This window comes from Poecilia reticulata, linkage group LG1 (assembly GCF_000633615.1).
Source record: "Poecilia reticulata strain Guanapo linkage group LG1, Guppy_female_1.0+MT, whole genome shotgun sequence".
Lineage (NCBI taxonomy): Eukaryota > Metazoa > Chordata > Actinopteri > Cyprinodontiformes > Poeciliidae > Poecilia > Poecilia reticulata.
Window position 1 is genome coordinate 2,872,582 of NC_024331.1, and position 18,165 is coordinate 2,890,746.

The 18,165-nt window shown below is 40.8% G+C and overlaps 1 protein-coding gene across 9 annotated transcripts in view; it reads left to right on the plus strand.

The window, feature by feature from the left end:
* Positions 1 to 194: 194 nt before the first annotated feature.
* The window catches only part of LOC103458988 (LIM and calponin homology domains-containing protein 1-like), a 41,654-nt gene continuing 23,683 nt past the window's right edge, over positions 195 to 18,165 (plus strand). For 2 of the 9 annotated variants that reach the window (XM_008400197.2, XM_008400284.2), the window contains exons 1-8: positions 195 to 538; positions 12,531 to 12,601; positions 12,704 to 12,773; positions 12,867 to 12,973; positions 13,056 to 13,086; positions 13,193 to 13,303; positions 15,605 to 15,732; positions 15,863 to 15,933. In XM_008400197.2, coding sequence (XP_008398419.1) covers positions 476 to 538; positions 12,531 to 12,601; positions 12,704 to 12,773; positions 12,867 to 12,973; positions 13,056 to 13,086; positions 13,193 to 13,303; positions 15,605 to 15,732; positions 15,863 to 15,933 — 652 coding nt within the window. In that variant the 5' untranslated portion in view covers positions 195 to 475. The remainder of the gene's footprint in view (positions 539 to 12,530; positions 12,602 to 12,703; positions 12,774 to 12,866; positions 12,974 to 13,055; positions 13,087 to 13,192; positions 13,304 to 15,604; positions 15,733 to 15,862; positions 15,934 to 18,165) is intronic. The other 7 variants (XM_008400533.2, XM_008400614.2, XM_008400693.2 and 4 more) reach the window with 5 other exon arrangements.

Consider the following 18,165-nt stretch of genomic DNA (forward strand, 5'->3'; position numbering starts at 1 on the left):
AAATATATATTTATTTATTTATTTTAAATAACGATTAAAAGTAAATGAAACACACCAAGCACCCGCCACTAGATGAACTATCTGAACTAATATAGCGGGACATCTTCTGCAGCGCCCTTCCATCCCCTCTCTCTCTCTCTCTCTCTCCTCTGTCTTTCCTGCCTCTCTCGACCCCCTCATCATCCCCCACAGAGATTCCTGCCTGCGCGTTCACGCCTTCTCCTGACGCGAGGCGGCAGCAGCAGCAGCAGAGAGTAGTCAGCCTCCCACTGCAAGGATTCGATATTTTTAGCACCTGGTTCGTATTGCAGCGTCGCCAGAAGCGTCTTCTTCTTCTGCATCATCTTCTTTTTGAGGGCGACGCAGTTGGAGCGCGAGGGGGCTACGTGACTGAATAGACTGCGCGTGGAGGACACTGGGGAAGAAAACGGGAGAGACTTCACAACATCAGCGAATTCCCAACGCCCCCCCACTGATGGCCGGTCCCGAGCCGAGCCATCCCGAGCCAGTCTGCCTGGAGGCGCAGAAATGGATCGAGGTGAGTCAGGGGGAGCCCCCAACAGCACACTTGGTTGAAATGGGCCACACCGCGGTATAAATTAAGACACGGCAGCCGTCGGGTCGTCACCTGTTGGGTGGGCTGCGCAGTGTCGGGTTACGGTTCGGGACAACAAAGTTTCAGCCGTCGCTAGGCTGTCAGTTGAGCCTAGCAACGGAGCTAGCACCGCGTCCACTTCAAGACTTCTAGCAAGCAAGCAGCCAGGCTGAGAACACTGAGCTCCAACCCGCCATTTATCAGCTTTTAACTGGTAACGTTGCTGCCGGCCGGGCGGTGAAACGCCCCCCCGGCCCCCTTTCATAGGGAAGAGAGGATTCCGGTTGCCATGGCTAAGAAACCGGTCTGCCTAAAGCTTCTGATCGCACCGAATGAGATTATCATTTATGCTTTGTTGCATCCCATCATCATCATCATCATCATCATCATCATCATCATCATCATCATCATCTGCCTCCCTCCATAAGCCTCTGTAGAGCAGAATTCTGACCTATTTTTACTCCATCACTGCTCTGTCCTGTACAGTCTGAGGCATTAAAGCCCCGAGGCTGCAGCAAGACGACTTTCATCTGGATGTTGAGGCGTTCATGTTCCTATTCTGCTCCCTGTTCAGTTCAGGCTCTGAGAGCTTCACTTCCAATTAAACACCTACCGGACAACAGCTTAATACACTTTAAATGGTTTATTATTTATTTTTAAAATGTCTAGTCACCAGGCAAATTTATCGACACTCTCTTGTGTGTGTTTTAGCATGTCTCACCTTGCAAGGCCCTTGTTCGCATCCACCTGAATAATATGTAGTTGCGACCCTGATTAGGCTTAAGGTTAAACATGTACTGGTAACAGTTAGGTTTAGGGTAAAGGTGAGGGTTAAGCTATAGATATGACTAAAAAATGAATGAAAGTATATGAAAAAGTCCATGTCAAGACAGAAATACATACTATGTGCATAGTAATGAAGACATGGACAAGTTTTTCAAAGTCTTTAGTACAGAAGCTAGATTTTACCTTTGCTGCAGGGTACAGATGAAAAAAAAATCTTAATTTCACAACAGAGTTAATCGGCTTATCCAATTTCAAACAACTGTCAAAATGACACCAAGATTCCTAACAGAAAAGTGATCAAAAACTTGAGTTTCATTTTGATTAAAGTGAAGGGAATTTTGGTCCATCCATGATTTACCATAGCTTCCGTTAGACAATCTGTTAAAACTGAAGGGAATCATCCTTATCCTTTCATTATTTTAGGGAAATGTATATTTGTACATCATATCCAAAGCATCAAATATGACATTTTCTAAAAATGAGTCCAAGAGGCATCAAGTTCAACATAAACAAAATACAGCCTAAGATCAAACCCTGAGGGACTCTATAACTTTGGTTTGCTGCCACAGAAGAACAATGATGGAGATGAACAGAGAAACATTTTTATTTTTTATTCAGATACAATGAGAACGAATTTTTACATGAAATCATTTGGCATGCTGTTTTACTTGCTGTTTACAAGTAAAACAGCACACCTACAGTCTTCTGCTTGAGCATTTTAAAAGTACACAGAGAAAGGGATGTTTGACCATTCCATTGGCCTTATTGACAGTCACCTGAAGGAAATTGTGTGGAGAGAGAAGATGGGGAAGGCACGCAGAAACAGTCTCAGGGTCTGGAATTGAACCCAGGACTGTATACGTGGCGCTCACTCTACCGCTACACCAGGCAGGAGACCTATATTCTAATTTATAGGTCTCCTATACCGGGACGCTGAACATGACTGCACAGCGTCCTGGTATTTCAGAAACCGTGACTCCTGGAACTCTAACAAAGTTCCCTTTGGAAGAGAAACAAGTGGAGAGATTGCTGTTGAAAAGCTCCGTCTTGTCAAACCAAGGGACAACGGTTTAGACAGTCGTTTTTGGCTAACTCCCCGTATTTACGTTAGCGATGGTAGGACAGAACAACCTTTTTTCGGCCTCTCTTTCAAACAACCAGTTGGCAGTTGGATAGCATCTAATGGTTATGAAAAACCAGTGGCCCCCCAAATCCCCAAACTCCCACCCCCCAAATGCCCCTCTGTTGTTTTCGCTAGCAGCTTTGGAGATTTCTTTACCTCAGTCACCATCTTTCTCACAGAGTGAGGTGGCAAAATAACAACCATTTCGTCACTGCATGTCACAGCTGGTTCTCTGTGTACCAGGCTTTTATACACAGGAGGGAGATTTAAACTGACACTTTGCAGTTACTGTTTCAAAATGATGAAAAAATGACAATTCGCACCATTTTAAAGAGTCTTTGACTCCAGTCCTCAAGAGCCGGTGTCCTGAAACTTTTAGATGTCTCTGTTTCAGCACACTTGGATCCATATTAACTGTTTGGAAGTATTTTTGAAAAAACATGGATCTCCGTGTTGTAAAAGCCATAGGAGCAAACTGACCAAATAAGTATGTAATAAAGTGTAAAAGCCCATATAAAGTAAATAATAAGGAAGAAACCGAAACTGACAGAAACAATACCCTGACTGAACCCTAGTTGAACAATCTAGAATTTTTAAAACTATTTTGATCAATATAGATATCGTATCAGTGCATCTTTTAAATTGAGTTGCCTGGTGGTTTTTTTACTTTTAATGTACAGACTAAATTATAACCATCATCAACAGTCAATATAGGCATTTAACTGCTAATTTTGACCTTTCTAATTCAGTCCTGTACATCATATCATGCCTCACTTTCAAAAGTTCACTTTTTAATCCTATCAGGAGCCAATTCATCTTTAATGGATCCCATGTATTTAAAATCAGTGGGTACGGTGTGCTGCTTTTGTCAAGATGGAGTTAGGTACTCTGTTTGGTTAAAGCCAGGACTCTGGTGGACCGTCAGGCTCCTCCACCCCAAATGCTCTCATTTATGTTCTTATGGACCTTACTTTACACAGTTTTCATGTTGGAACTGAGTGGGTGATCTCTAGTCCATTACTGTTAGGAAGCTGACGACTTTGTACGCTGCAGTGTTTTGTGCTCAACCTTTGGAAAACAAACTAAACCCTTCTGTCCTCTCTGAGTGAAATTTTTCATTCAGCTACATCTTGTTCATGCAAACCCATGAAGCTCCTGACTCCTCTGCTCCTGAGCTAATCTGAATGCTACGTGTAGTTAGGAAGTCTTCAGCATCTTCTGTGCTCAACTGAGAGATCTTTTTATAAAGTGTCTGTTGCTCCTATTATTTTCTTTTGTGTTATGACACCATCAATAGTTGATACTGTACCATGTTTAATAATGAAGAAGTTACATGAACAGACAGTGCTGACATCCTGTTTGGTTTGGAAGGTTGGCCCAATATTTTGGACAACTTAGAGGGAATATGAAATATTACATAATACAGCCTTAGACTGCAAATTCTTTTGCTTTTTGAAATGCCAAGGAAGCAAAAATTTTTTAGTACTCTCCGTCACTGATGATAATGTACTGGTTATATGTGTCCTCTTCTGAAATGTCAGTCGGTTGATACTTTTAAAGAGGCAGTATTTTCCAGGCACATCGTGCAGTTTTATAGCACAATCAAGTAACAATTTTACTTGCAGTTGTTATGAAAATACTATATATGTATATAATTCATGACTCAAAAATTGATTCTTGATTTAGCGCCTTTAAATTGGGCCTCTGCTGCTTTGAAACTTCCTGCTCTTTCTGAAACTCCGCCTTCAGAAATTTATCACATCTCTCCTCTATTAACCCTTTAATAACGTTTTTACCAGCGTTTCACCGAGAAGTAGCTTGTATAATTTAATGTAGTTACACCAGCTGGGTGCTAATTGCTGCTGGCTAGTCTGAAGGAGCTGGCTGGGGTAGATGTAAGGAAGGGTTGCTCTGTGAGGTGGAAGCTGCAGCACTGAGGAGGAGCTTTGTCCTCGAAGGTAGTGCTAGGTCCACACAAATGTTTTGCACAGCTGAATGGTTGCCATGGGAGATTACAGGATTTCTTAAGCATGCATAAAAGAATCAAAACAACAATTCAGCTTTGTTTTTGACAAAGGAATAACATTGTAACATGATGTAAAGCTCAAAAAAGTCGATTTTACATAAAACTGCCCCTTAAATATCCAGCTATTTTTCATGTTTTGTCTTCAGATAATTATTTTTCATGGAGATGTTTAAAACTTACATTAATAATCACTTGGGGACAGTTGGTGACCCGCAGTATTTTACAGATTTTGTGTCCCGTCGGTGGTGTGAACTGTCTCCTCTGGGTAAATACTGGCCTCCTAAGTCTTAATCCCCCCCTGCAGTGTTTTTGCTTTGTCGTCTTCCTGTCCCCTAATTCTCCGCTTATTTTGGCTCTGACTATTTCTAGGGGTGTATTTATACTCGCCCACAGGTGTGGATGATTTAGAGTTGACCAAGTTGCCCTGCAAAGCTCCAGTGTGCCATTTCTGTGAAGTATGCAAAGTCTATGTGCACACACAGGCACACATACCAGTCAGCATTGAGCCTTGGACACACCCTGGTTGGATGACACTTGCCACTATGGGAACATAACACAGACAGACGCTCAGGTGTTTCCAGGGTCCAGTGAAGCAGATGACTGATCTAACTGTATGTAGACCGCAGAAGATATTAAACGGTCAAAAAGATGACTAAACTGTTCGAAGGTGGTTTAAAACCAGTGACAGGCTGGTTGATTTTCTGCAGATTCAGCAGTTAACCTCTGCTGGTATTGACCTGCAGCATGTTGCAAATGCTACGGTCAAGCAGATTGGGAATAAACACAGGAATGTGTGTGTGTGTCTGACTTAGCCTGTGTGTGTGCCAAATGTCATAGCTGTCCTGGAAGGATTAACTCCAGTAGCTCCAGACAGCCAGCTGTTTCTGCATGGCAGAGGAGGAGTGAGAGCTGAGTGAAAGAATGCGAAGCAACAGCGGTGAAGATGTCGGCTCTGATTCATTGTTTTTTTGATAGCTAGACTCAGTTGTCAAAAAGGTAAAGTTTGACAAAGATGCAGTAAAATCCAGTCATCTCAGGTCATGGAGTAGTTCTGACCAGATATCTGTAATCTGTGAGGCTAAGCTGTAATAAAAGTATCTGCTGTTGAGGTTGGCTGTAAATCTTTAGGGGGAAAGCGCTTTTGCAGCGGCGCTCCAACACGGTGGATCGGTTTGTCTCTACAAAGACAGTTTCCATCAGTACTTGCTTGTAAATCTTGTTTTAAAACACATTTTTACTCCCTGGCCTGGGTGTTCGGTGGAGCCATTGATTTTGTAATAAAACAGAAGCAGCTGCGTAGGAACAGAAATGGTTCACAATCTGCCGTCATTTATTCTAATAAAATGAACGACATTGACTGTGAACACGTACAGTTACATGCTGTGTACTTCTTGGAGGGGACAGGCGGCCTGGTTGGCAGGGCAAGGGCCATATTGTGGTAGCATGCATCTCCACATCCAATCTAGGGCTGAAGCCAATAATCGGATTAATTAATTATCGAAATTATCGTCAACTAATATAGTAACCGATTAATCGTTAACTGGAGTATGCATACCCACAAAATGGTAATTTTCAGAGAGAACAACATGATCAAAGCAGCAATTAACCCCGAACTGTTAAAAAATATAAACATTTTGTACTTAAAAAACTCACTCACTGTCTGTAAATCTGTTTTACCCACGGCTAATCTAGTGGCAGTTTTAGCTTCATGTGGTTTAAATTCTGCAAATAAATCCCTTATCAGTCGCCTTTTGCTATCTAATTATTAATCAGTAAATCCAAAAATGAATCACCACATCAGTCCGTCACTATGTTGATGATGTGAAGTCGAGGAAAAACGGCTGAGGTTTTCACAGGTTGAAAGACTTTTTACCTGCAGATGCATCCTTTACTACTGGTGATGAAGCATTCACTAAATGAACGCTGTTATTTCATCTTAGCAATAAAATGTTTTGTTTTATTTAAAAAAGAAATTGAATTATTTCTTTATTTGCATCTTTTTATGTATTTCTAATATTGCATAAAAAAGTGAAAAGTGGTTAAACAAAAAATCTGCAGAATGTGCCAATTCTGAATAGAATAATCAATTAGTAAAATAATTGTTAGTTGCAGTCCTTATCTAAACACACAGTCCCCTGCTCTGTATGTCTGTAAACACATACTCTTCATCAGTGCTGTTAGCAGGGACTAAATGACAGACATAGTTTGTACTTTAATATGTCTGTGAGTCCATTTTGACGTAAAGTAGTTCCTGATGAACAGACTTTGTCACTTACTCCATCTGCAGTGACCTTAAGTCCACAAGCAACATAAAACTTCATACAGTCACCATGTTGTCTCCTCCATAACCTAAATATGAAGAAGACCTCAGAAACCCATTTAAATAGGTCACTGCTTATTTGTTTTTATGTGACATTTACAGTGCTCTAAAAGCCATGGGGACATTCAGTGGATATGCAGCCACCACTAATTTAACATCCATCTCTGTAGTAAGAGGAGATGGGAATACTTTACGCCTCCATTTAGTGCACACACACACGCACACATACACACACACACACACACACACACAGTTTGAACAGATGGACACACACATCATAAAATAAAGCAGCTGTGATTGAGGTTTGCTGAGCTGAAATCAGAAGGTGTGTTCACCTCCTAAATTGCCTGTCATTGCATCCGATTTGATTCATACACATATTATTCTGCGTACTCTGTAGCCAAGCAACGACATTTCGTTGCCAAAGTCACCATTGTGTGTGACAATAAAGTAAGTTTAAGTCTAAAATAAGCTCAATAATTACTATTTGAATGATTTTGTTTTTCTTGTCTTTTTTAAATTTTCTTTTATTATTATTATTTTTATTTTTTATCAAAGTCTGGATTATAAAAGCCTCCAGTCTGGTGCTTTGGTCTCAACTAGACCCTTTTTTGCAGGACAGTTTTGTTCATAGAAACTTCAGTGTCCATTTTATTTGTTGTTTTGGTTGTTTCATTTATTTGGAATATTTAAAATATCTTCTAGATTCAGTGTTACATGTTAGTTAGAAATGACAGTTTATTGGTCTTTTAGAGTGCGTATTTTAGAGTGCGTATACCATATTACTTGAAAATGGTCTCAAAACGACAATATTATTGTTTGTCACAATAACTTATGGGACAATTTATCGTCCAGTAAAATGTGTTACAGTAACAGGCCTACACATTTGCTGCCTCCAGGACTGCAATGGTAGCTGCTGCTGCCATTCACCCTGTCTGCACAGAGCAGAGCACCACACAGACAGAGGCGACTCAAGTTACCATTACTGGCTTTAAAATACCCCTGAAGCCTTTGGCTGGGTTTTCATAGCAAACATAACTTGAAATATGCTCTGCTTTTGCATTTAGACATGCTTTAAAATCCCCCCTTTTTCTTCTGTTTAAGTCTCTGCAGCAGATTTTCCTCTTGGATTTCTCTTTGGGTTTCAGTGCACACAACCAGCACCTCCACTTTACACGAACTGTCTGTAGCCCACGCTACCTACACAAAACACTATGAAAAAAAGTGTTCCCATTAAAAAAAACACACCATCTTCTGGATGTAAATTATGCGTGATCAGGCTGTAAATGTTTCATAGACCCAGACTTCCTGAAACATTGGAGGACATGTCAGGAGTGAGAGAACTTTTCTAGAATGAACTGATTTGTGTTTTTTTCCATCAGTAAATTTCTGGATTTTGTTTTTATGATGAGTTTCCCAGATTTTGGTGTACATGGTCCCAAACAGCGGGAGACATTCAGACTTTGTATGATAAAGACAAAAACGGAGGCGATGCCAGAAGGAAACATCTGGTCATCACTTATGTAAGCAGAACAATGCTGTGGTTTTCTCACTACAGATGGTAAAATGTGTGTTTTCCTTTCACACTTATGATACATCAGCAGATGTTCTACAAAAATATAAGATAAATCAAAACGTGGGCCAAATTTCAGAAAGCAAACGTTTCAGAGCATCCAAACTCTCTTTTGAGAATCTAAGAACACATTTTAATCTGAGAACAAGATTCCTTATTTTCATTCTCAGGTGTTCAATTTATCTCCCACAAAACTTAAATGCCTTTTGCTCAAGCATAGTCAGCCCCTTTTTGAATCCTGCTGCTCGTGCTCAAACTTCCTCTGACTGTGACTGAAACCTGGATTCAGTTCACTTTGCTCAGTTCTCTTTAGAGTTCAAAATACTTCACGTCATAAAATGTCAGAGTCATCAATTGTGAAAGAAATCTATAAACATCACATTTTGTCAAATGCCATCATCAGAATCATCAAATCACACCAATAAAACAGCAAACAAATGTTACATTCTGTCAAAAGACACCATCAAAATAATCAATGGTATTCCCTCAAATCCTTGAGTTAAAGGAACTCGGTGTTTGGGCTTTTTTGCAGTTTTCTGGAAATTTGTTCCAGATTTGAATGCTGCTTCTTCATGTTTGGTTCTGGATGCAGAGCAGACCAGAACCAGAAGACCAGAGAGGTCTGGAACGTTGATACAACAGCAGATCTTTAATGTATTGTGGTGCTAAGCTGTTCAGTGATTTATAAACTAACTATTCTCTTAGGGGAAGGACTTTAGAACTGGGTGATGTGCTCTATCGTCCTGGTTTTGGTTAGAACACCAGCAGCAGTGTTATGGATCAGCTGGAACTGGAGGATTGATTTTTTTTTTTAAGCAGACCTGTGAGGACACTGTTGCAGTAATCAATGCAACTAAAGATAAAAACATGAATGTCATAATGTGTGTAGAAGTGGACCCAGTAGAAGCAGGCATAGGATATTGTGGATTCTTTAATGAAGAAAATCAGCTTACAGAAATCAAAAATCCAGGGTGCAAGGAAATCCAAGAGACAAAGCAAACTGGAGACACAAGGGAACATCAGGTTATCCCGGGAGGGTAACTAGGGTAGTGACAATTACAGACTGGCAAGTTGTGACTGAGATAAAGGAGCTTAAATACTGGGAGGTAGCAAGTGGAACAGTGGAACTAGCTAGATGAGGTAACTGATTGCAGGTGTGAGTATTTATCAAAGGAGCTAGTTGAGGGGCAGGGAGAAGGTGGCACAGGGAGGCTAAGAAGATCTGCTGGGGAAAACAAAAGGGAGAAAACATCAGGGAGCTGAAAATACTTCTAATACTAAAGAAACACTAAGACTAAAGAAAACCTGATAAACTAGAAGAGAAAAAGATATGAGAGAAAGCAAACAAATCTAAACAGAAAGAAGGCTGATCTAACAATAAAAAGAACTAAAAAACGTAGAGCTAGGTTAACTAGAAGGACTAAACAAAGAAGTAACCTAACTAGAATCACTAAAGAAAGATGGACATAGATTCAAACAAAAAGACTAACTAAACATAAAGTGACAAAGTGAAATAGAAACACTACAGGGGAAGGCTAGAAGGACTCAAGAAATAACCTAACTAGGATTACTAAAGGATGATGGGTATGGATGCAGACATAAAGGAACTAAACTTAAGGTAACCAAATAAGAAAAGCTAGAAACACTACAGGGAAACTAGAAGGACTAACAAAGAAATAATTTAACTGGAACCACTAAAGGAAGGTATGCCTAGACTTAGACATGTAAGAATAACCGAACCTAGGCTGATGAAATAAAGATGACTAGAAACACCACAGGAAGGTTGAAATAAGGAAAACAATAAGATAATTCTAACCACAATAAATAACCTCAAATAATAAAACTAAAATTACCATTAAGGGCTAACCTAAAGAAAACTAAAACATAATGATAAAGATGAAATGCTAAACCCAACCCAAAAATCCAGAGTCCTGACAGTGAATGAGTTTTTCTAGATCTTGCTGAGAGATTAGTCCTCTAATTCTAGAAATGTTCTTCATATGACTCTGAAGGTTCAGATCTGAGTCCATCACTACACCCAGATTTCAGGCCTGATCGCTAGTTTTTAGTTGTAGTAACTGAAGCTGTGGGCTGACTTTAGTCTATTGTCTGAGCTTTAAGTGTGCAAATGTTCTTCAGGTTGACTGGTACTCACAGAGCTAACGCTGGAAGTACAGCAGGTTAGCAGTGGTGTTAAAGTCACTCCGTTGTCTGAAGCTTTTACCAGGCAGAGCTGCCTCTCCATTCCATGAAGAAACGGTGAAAACTCACTCTCTAGTTTAGGTTTGTATCTTTATTGAGGATATTAAAATGGGAAGTGCAGAACTTAGAAGATATTTCCTGAAGAGCCATTAATGCCGAGCACTGAACCAAAGTAAATATTTTTGAGGGTGAGAGAGAAGTACTATATCCACAGCACTTTGGTGCAGTTTTAAACCAGTTTTGAAAAATGCTATGTAAATAAATTTGACATATCTGGGAGGGAAAGTATGGATTTCAGCTCATAAACTGAAGATACTGCTCATATTTTTAAAGAGAAGTTCCCCCATACAAACATGCATTCTCATTAATTTCCACCAACTGCTAAAAATCCATATTAGTCGATCGCTCTCGTTAATGAACCGTGATCCAGCAAAAATCACAGTTTGGGTGCAAACCATAATCTGAGCTAATCTGGATTAGACTTCTAAATGCCATCAGTCAAGCCTCTCTCCTTTTCCCCTTAATCTTCAGCCGCCGGTTACACAACAGCCATTGAGATCTCTCTTCTCCTCTCTGTTTCCTTGCGTGAGTATGTGGGCTGGTGATTTGGCAGGATAGCGCCGTTAGCTCACTGACTCTCCTGCTGCACTGCAATGAATCCCAACTGTAGTCCAGGTTGGGGGATTGAGGCTATGTGTGGTGGCATTTCAGAGAGAATGAAATGAGGACATGAAGCAGTGTTTCGCTGACCTGGAATCGCTTTAATTTGTCTCCACTGATGCAAAATGTCGAGAGGGGGGAGGAGGGCCAATGGGGAAGCAGCAGGTTCCTCTGTCAGTCAGTCACAGTGTATGAATCCAAGGCAAAGGAGATTAAATTGCAGAATTTAAATCAGATCTACAGAGAACTAATAATGTTTTGTGTTTTCATCTGACCCACATATGGACCCATATATGAAAAAAAATCAGATGCACTGCAAAAATATTTGCACCTCTTGACCCTTTTACAAACTTATATATGTGCATTGGGATTGTAGGTGATGCATCAACACAAAGTGGTGCATGAAGTGGAATGACAAGAAGACATGCTTTTCTATCTCTTACTAAGAAAAGTCAGTAAACAAAGTCCACCTGTGCAAACTGTGTTTACTGTGCAAAACGCAGCAGAATGGTTGCGTTCAGCTCAGTGGAGGACAAAACTCCTCCTCTGAACTGCAGTTTCCAAGCTTCCTTATTACAGAGCAGCTCTCCCCCTCCGGTCCCTTCAGACTAGCCAACAGCAATTAGCAAACACCTGGTAGAACTGCACATCTGCTGACCTCATTATGTTTTTACTGGTGAAAAACTGGTAAAAACTTTGTTAAAGGTTAAATAGAGAAGCCATGTTGTGATGACTTCCTGAAAGCAGTCATCTCTGTTCACCCGACGGGTCAGACAGGATCAGCGAAGCAGGCAAAAGGCCTATGGTAACTCTGGAGGAGATGCAAAGGGCCACCGCTCAGGTGGGAGAATCTGTCGCCAGGACAACGCTTTCTTTTGCATTTTAGAATGAAGCCTGTATAGAAGAACAACAGGAGAAAATGTGCAGTTCTGGATTGGAGTTCAGTGAAGTTATTGAACAATCTGTTGGACATATTTGTTGATATTAATCACGTGTCTGTCGGTATTATTATTATTACTATTGATTTATTGTTCAGCTTTACTCTTCCATAAAGACTTGATGTATGGAGTGGAGATCTTATATTTGTCCTGTCAACAGATTATTCCACAAACTTTGAAAGTCTTTTTTTCCTGATAAACTTGTACAAACACGTGTGGACTTTGATGTTTTCTTGTCTGCTGCGTGAACAAATGTCTCCTTTTCTTCCGCCCCATATCCTCACGTCTTCCTGTCCTCTCTCTGCAGGCTGTAACAGGGAAGAACTTTGGAGACAAAGACTTCCGCAGTGCGCTAGAGAACGGCATCCTGTTATGCGAGTAAGGCTCCTGACATCACTCTCTGTTTTCTGACGCCTGACCTAGCAACAACTCCCACGGACTGAGACTCAGTAAATCTCTGCTCCTGCCCCTCCTCCACAGACTGCTGAGTGCAATCAAACCCGGACTGGTGAAGAAGATCAACAGACTGCCCACCCCCATCGCCGGGCTGGTAAGAGGGCTCCTCTGCAGCGTGATGTTGAGCCCAGTACAGCAGCCTCCTGATTGGTGCTAACTGCCTCTGGTCCCCTGCTGCTCCCTCTAGGACAACCTGTCAGTCTTCCTCCGGGGCTGTGAGGAGTTGGGCTTGAAGGGCTCCCAGCTGTTTGACCCGGGGGACTTACAGGATACTTCCATACGCGCTAATCTCAAGTACATAACCAATTCTCTGGGATTTTTTTTAAACGCTTGAATTATAAATTGCATGATGTATGACATACTTCAATGTTTTCAGGGACTCTGACTGCAACCGCAAACTAAAAAATGTAAGTCCTTGTTTCCAGTTTCAGTCCACCCTGGCCCCCCGTCCTCTCACATTCATTCTGCTCTCACTTCTAGATATGAAGGAAATGTTGCATGTCTGCCTGTCAGGTGCTGAACACGGTTTTCTGGCTTGGAAAAGCTGCCAGTGGGTGTCCTTCCTACAGCGGTCCTAATCTGAACCTCAAAGAGTTTGAAGGGCTTCTGTCTCAAATGAAGCTGGTGAGTCAACTAGTCTGAATACACCTGGAAGAGTCTGGAATACCAACACAACATGGAACAACATGTCTGTTTCCAGACGATATTCACTATATTAGTTTTTTACATTTTTCACTTCCAATACCGATACAAATGTTTTTCTGTATCCTCCTGTTTGAAGGAGGATGCAGGAGAACAGCGCTGAGTTTACTTAAATGTTTCTGTCTTTTAAAGCAGTGGTCCCCAACCTTTTTATTACCACGGACCGGTCAAGACTTGGAAAATTTTGCTGCGGCCCGGAGGCGGGGTGGGGTGGGGGGTGGTGGGGGGGTTGTTGGTGTTCCCGCTAAATCCTGAATATACCCAATTTGGGTTGTCTTGGAGTTTTTATCGCAACCTGTGGGGTTTTTCCTGTCTGGGAGCGAGAATATGACCTGCTGAATGTGACAGGTAGCCAATCAGGAAGCGCGGTGACGTAAGAACAGAGGGGAATCCCAAACAGCTGACATATCGCGGAACTGAGTCCGGTGGATATCGGAGATGATATGTGGAAATGTTTATTATTAAATCTAAAGGTCATTATTATGTTTATTCAGTTAAAAATGTTAACTATGAAAAACCATAGTCACCTCCAAATCAGTAGTGCAGCAAATAGAGCGGCTGCTCCCGTCGTCTTTTATCCACCGCCTTTTCTTTTTGTTACGTCTTTTATTCAAATGACTCCATAAGCTATCACTATTGCTTCTACATCGTTATCCGTGTTTGGTTATTCTAAATCCACGCTATGTTGGGGGTTTTACTGGATTATCCTCTGGAATCAGGATGTTTGTGACTGTTGCTCCTGCCGTGTGGCTGGAGACACAAACTGATCGAACCTGTTGTACTTTTATCAGCTCTGTGGTCACAGAGGTTTGAAGAATCGGCCGACAATTCTTAAATCTTTCTGTCTAAACCAGACTTAAGACTCACAAGCTCTACTCATCTCCTCTCGACCACTGCCCAAACGCTCTGACTCTGGTCGCTATGGTAACGTTTGCATATCCCTTCAAAATAAGATACAGATGCGCCACAAAAACGAACATTTTACTTTCGTAAAAATTTTAACTCACGATAATGACTAACGGGAGCCCTGAGCTTGTTTCTCTGCAACGAGACGGTCCCATCTGGGAGTGATGGGAGACAATGACACCTGAAGTGTTGCTTATATCCACAGCCTGCTTGGTCTCTATGTAGCGAAGCAGCTTGAAGCTTCATTGCCTCATTAGCAGCCGGTCGCCGCATGTTACGCAGAGCAGCTTGTAACGTGGGACTCACCTACCGGTCCAGGATAAATCCATTCTCCTGTCTCTTCTCTGAGCCATTTCCCCTTCGCAAAGAAACTTTCCAAAGACATCTGATCTGTTTCTTACTCATTTTGCTGCTTGTGGCCTCAGTGTTGGCGCGCAAGTAACCGAGAGAATCCGGTTAAAGGATTTTCAAAATAAAAGATCCTCCAGACTCAAATGATACATAAAACGGAAATATTTCACTATTTCTTGCGTGGCCCGGTACTAATTGGTCCACGGACCGGTACCGGTCCACGGACCGGGGGTTGGGGACCACTGTTTTAAAGCACATACATAAATGGACCGAATTACAAATTTACCTGATAACTCTGCACCAGAACAGCACACTTAAATACACCAACGGGTTCACAAGCTTGATCCACCTTGTAAAAACAACACAACTTTAATTTGTTCAAATAGGAGTACAAGAACCAATGTAAAATAAATAATAAAGAAACTGAAATTGACCAGGTCCAGTGGCATCTGAGAGAACATAACAAAATGGTACAAATATTGATTAAAATTAACAATGTAACATATTAGTTGCTATAGTTATAGTAATTATATCATATTTGTTATTTTGACTTTGACACATTCAGCCACATAAAGATTTTGAATAAAAACCCTGTAATTTAGTTGAGTAAAAAGCATAGCAACCTTCTTTGACTCAGCTGGTCGGCAGTGCACAGCAATGGTTGACAGAGGGGTTGTGCTGCATGACTAAACATTTTACCAGCAGGAAGGACGCATAAACCTTCACATTTAAGGATTTTCAAAGTGGCAGATATTTAAACTTTGGTACTCCTATCAACATGTATGCATTTGTAGTTAAGGCTATTTAAAAAAATACAACAAATTTGGGTTCAGTGAAAGGAAAAATTTCTGTTGAGCAGTGCTCTGTTTCAGAAGAGTGGTATTAGTCTAGAAGTCCAGTTTTATTGTTAAGGTAGGGACATCTTTTGTTGTCTGGTTGTCCGTTGACGGTTTCCTGTCTCTGTAGGAAAGCGATGATGGCGGCGACAGCTCTCAGAAGCGCAGCGTTCGAGACAGCGGCTACGACTGCTGGGACTCGGAGAGGAGCGAGTCTCTCTCTCCACCTCAACACACTCGGGACAACTCTCTTGACAGGTCAGATGTCAGCCATCTTGTCAACACAAAAGCTGCTTTCGCATTTTGATAAATATAACTTTGTTATTTTTTTTTTAAAGTTAAATATTTTATATCCTTTTGGGGATTTTTTCTGCTTTTGCTTCTTCAGTCTGGATTCCTTTGGTTCCCGCTCGCAGCACAGCCCCTCTCCTGATGTTGTGAATCGAGGCAACAGCGATGGTTGGTGGCATGTTTTTATTTGCAATACCAAGAAGAAAACCTGTCAAATAATCAGAAATAAATAAACATACAAGAAACAGAACACAAGAATAAAATAAACTGCTATAGCAACAACTTCCAAGTAATAATAATGAATTAAATATGTCAAGACCTTTTGAACTTAAATAAACCACAAGGACAAAAGTAAAGTACAAACACAACGTATAATAAAACCGCAAACACCCCAAGATTATACCAGCTGGTTTTCATCTGTAGCGTTTCTTCCTAGAGAGTCATTAACAGATTTCTTGCTGCTGCTTGCTGTCTAGTTTCAAACTTTTTTTGTTAAAAGCCCACTCAAGAGAACAGGAGAAACTGTCTTCAACAGCTCCTGAAACAAAGACCAGGAATGCTGAGCTATTCCTGTAAACACAAAACTGTTTACCCATAAATACATGGACTGCTCTCCTCCACAGCAGTCCATGTTTAGGTTTACCCTTGGCATAAGGTGACTACTAACTAAGGCTGAGGGCAGACAACTGCTGGACATCACTGGGTGTGTGTGTGCGTGCTAATTTAGTTGCCCACTTAGGACTTGTCCTGCTATATTCACTGACCATCTGCAGACCGATTCAAAGTCCAGTCCACATTTGTAGGCTTTGTGGTTCTGGTTACATGTGTGTTGTGCTTATAGGAACAGTATTATGTAAAATTGACTTGTTTTAGCCTTATGTGATGTTCTAATGTTATTCCCTCACCAAAAACATATCTGGAATATTTCATGTTCTTTCATGCATGTTTGAGAAATCATCCCATGGCAACCATTTAAGCTGTGCAAAATGCTGGGTGGACCTAGCTCCGCCCAAAGACACAGTCCTCCCGTGTGACTCCCCCACTCAGCTCCTTCAGACTAGCCAGCCACAATTAGCAAACACCTGGTGGAACTGAGCATCAGTTGAGCTCATGTTGTTAAAGGGTTTAGAGCAGTGGTTCTTAACCTTTTTTGAAGTACTGAACCCATCAGATTCATATGTGCATTCACTGAACCTTCTGTACTGATAAATAAAATGATTTTTTTTTTTAAATTGAAGACATTCAAGACAAATTCAAGATCACTTTAAGAAGATCACTAAGTCTTCTTAAAAGGTAGAGTCTCTGAAAACAGTTCTTCAAAATATAGTCAGTGTTTTCAGCAAAGTTGAGCTGACTGTCCAGGACCGACTCAAGGTATTTAAAATTTGCCACAGTTACAACAGAGAAACTGGAACCACTTTAAGGTCTTGTTTAGATCATTTAATTAGCTCTACATTATTAAGATAATGAAAAATTAATAATAAATAAGACTTTGCGGTATTCTGATTTAGTAATGTAATTATATTAATTGTGTTACCACCCCCATGCCACTAGAGGCAGTACCAACCCCGAAAAGATGCATCTAAGGAGGAGATTTAGAAGTACACTAAAAGCTACAGAATTTGGTAAAAAATGTGAGCTTTGCTGAAGTAATTAAAGACACAAGTTCAAAACCCATGCTGAGAGTGGAGCTCCTTCAATCAGTGCTCCTCCGCAGCACTGATTGGCTAAGCAATGTAACGTGATCCTCTGATTGGCTAAGCAATATAACGTGATCCTCTGCAGCAAATGATGGCAAAGCGGGGCGTCATCACAACTTTACACAAGTGTGTCTTTACCTCCGAGGTAGAGGCTCCGCCGAACTCCTGAGACCGACTCATCGAACTCCTGGGGTTCGATCGAACCCAGGTTAAGAACCACTGGTTTAGAGGAAAGGTGTTGTGATGACTTCCTGAAGACAGAGTTCTAGAAAGAGCAAGAGTTTCTTAAAGAGACGGAGGCCTAATTTCAAGATACCAAAGTCAAATTTTTTAAAGTCAGGAGGGCCGCTCTCCTCTGAGCCTCACTGCTGCCTCCCTGGTCCAGTCTGTTCTCGTTCTTATATAAGAGCATAAAGGAGGAGGGGTAAATTTCCGCCAGAGAACATAGAAAATTTGAGATTAAAATATAAAAACTCCTTTAAAAAGCTTAAAGTAATAACAAGAAGCTTGTAATTTCTGAGTTACAAAAGTCAAATTTTCAACTTTTGAAACTAAAAAATTTAGAAAATTTATAAGATTACTTTCAATATGTCAGATTTTTTTCCTAGCATATTTTCAACTTTTCAAATTCAGAAAATTCCTCTTTTTTTTCTAGAAAATGTCTGAGGTTAATCTAAAATTTCCAAGTTTTTTTGCCAAA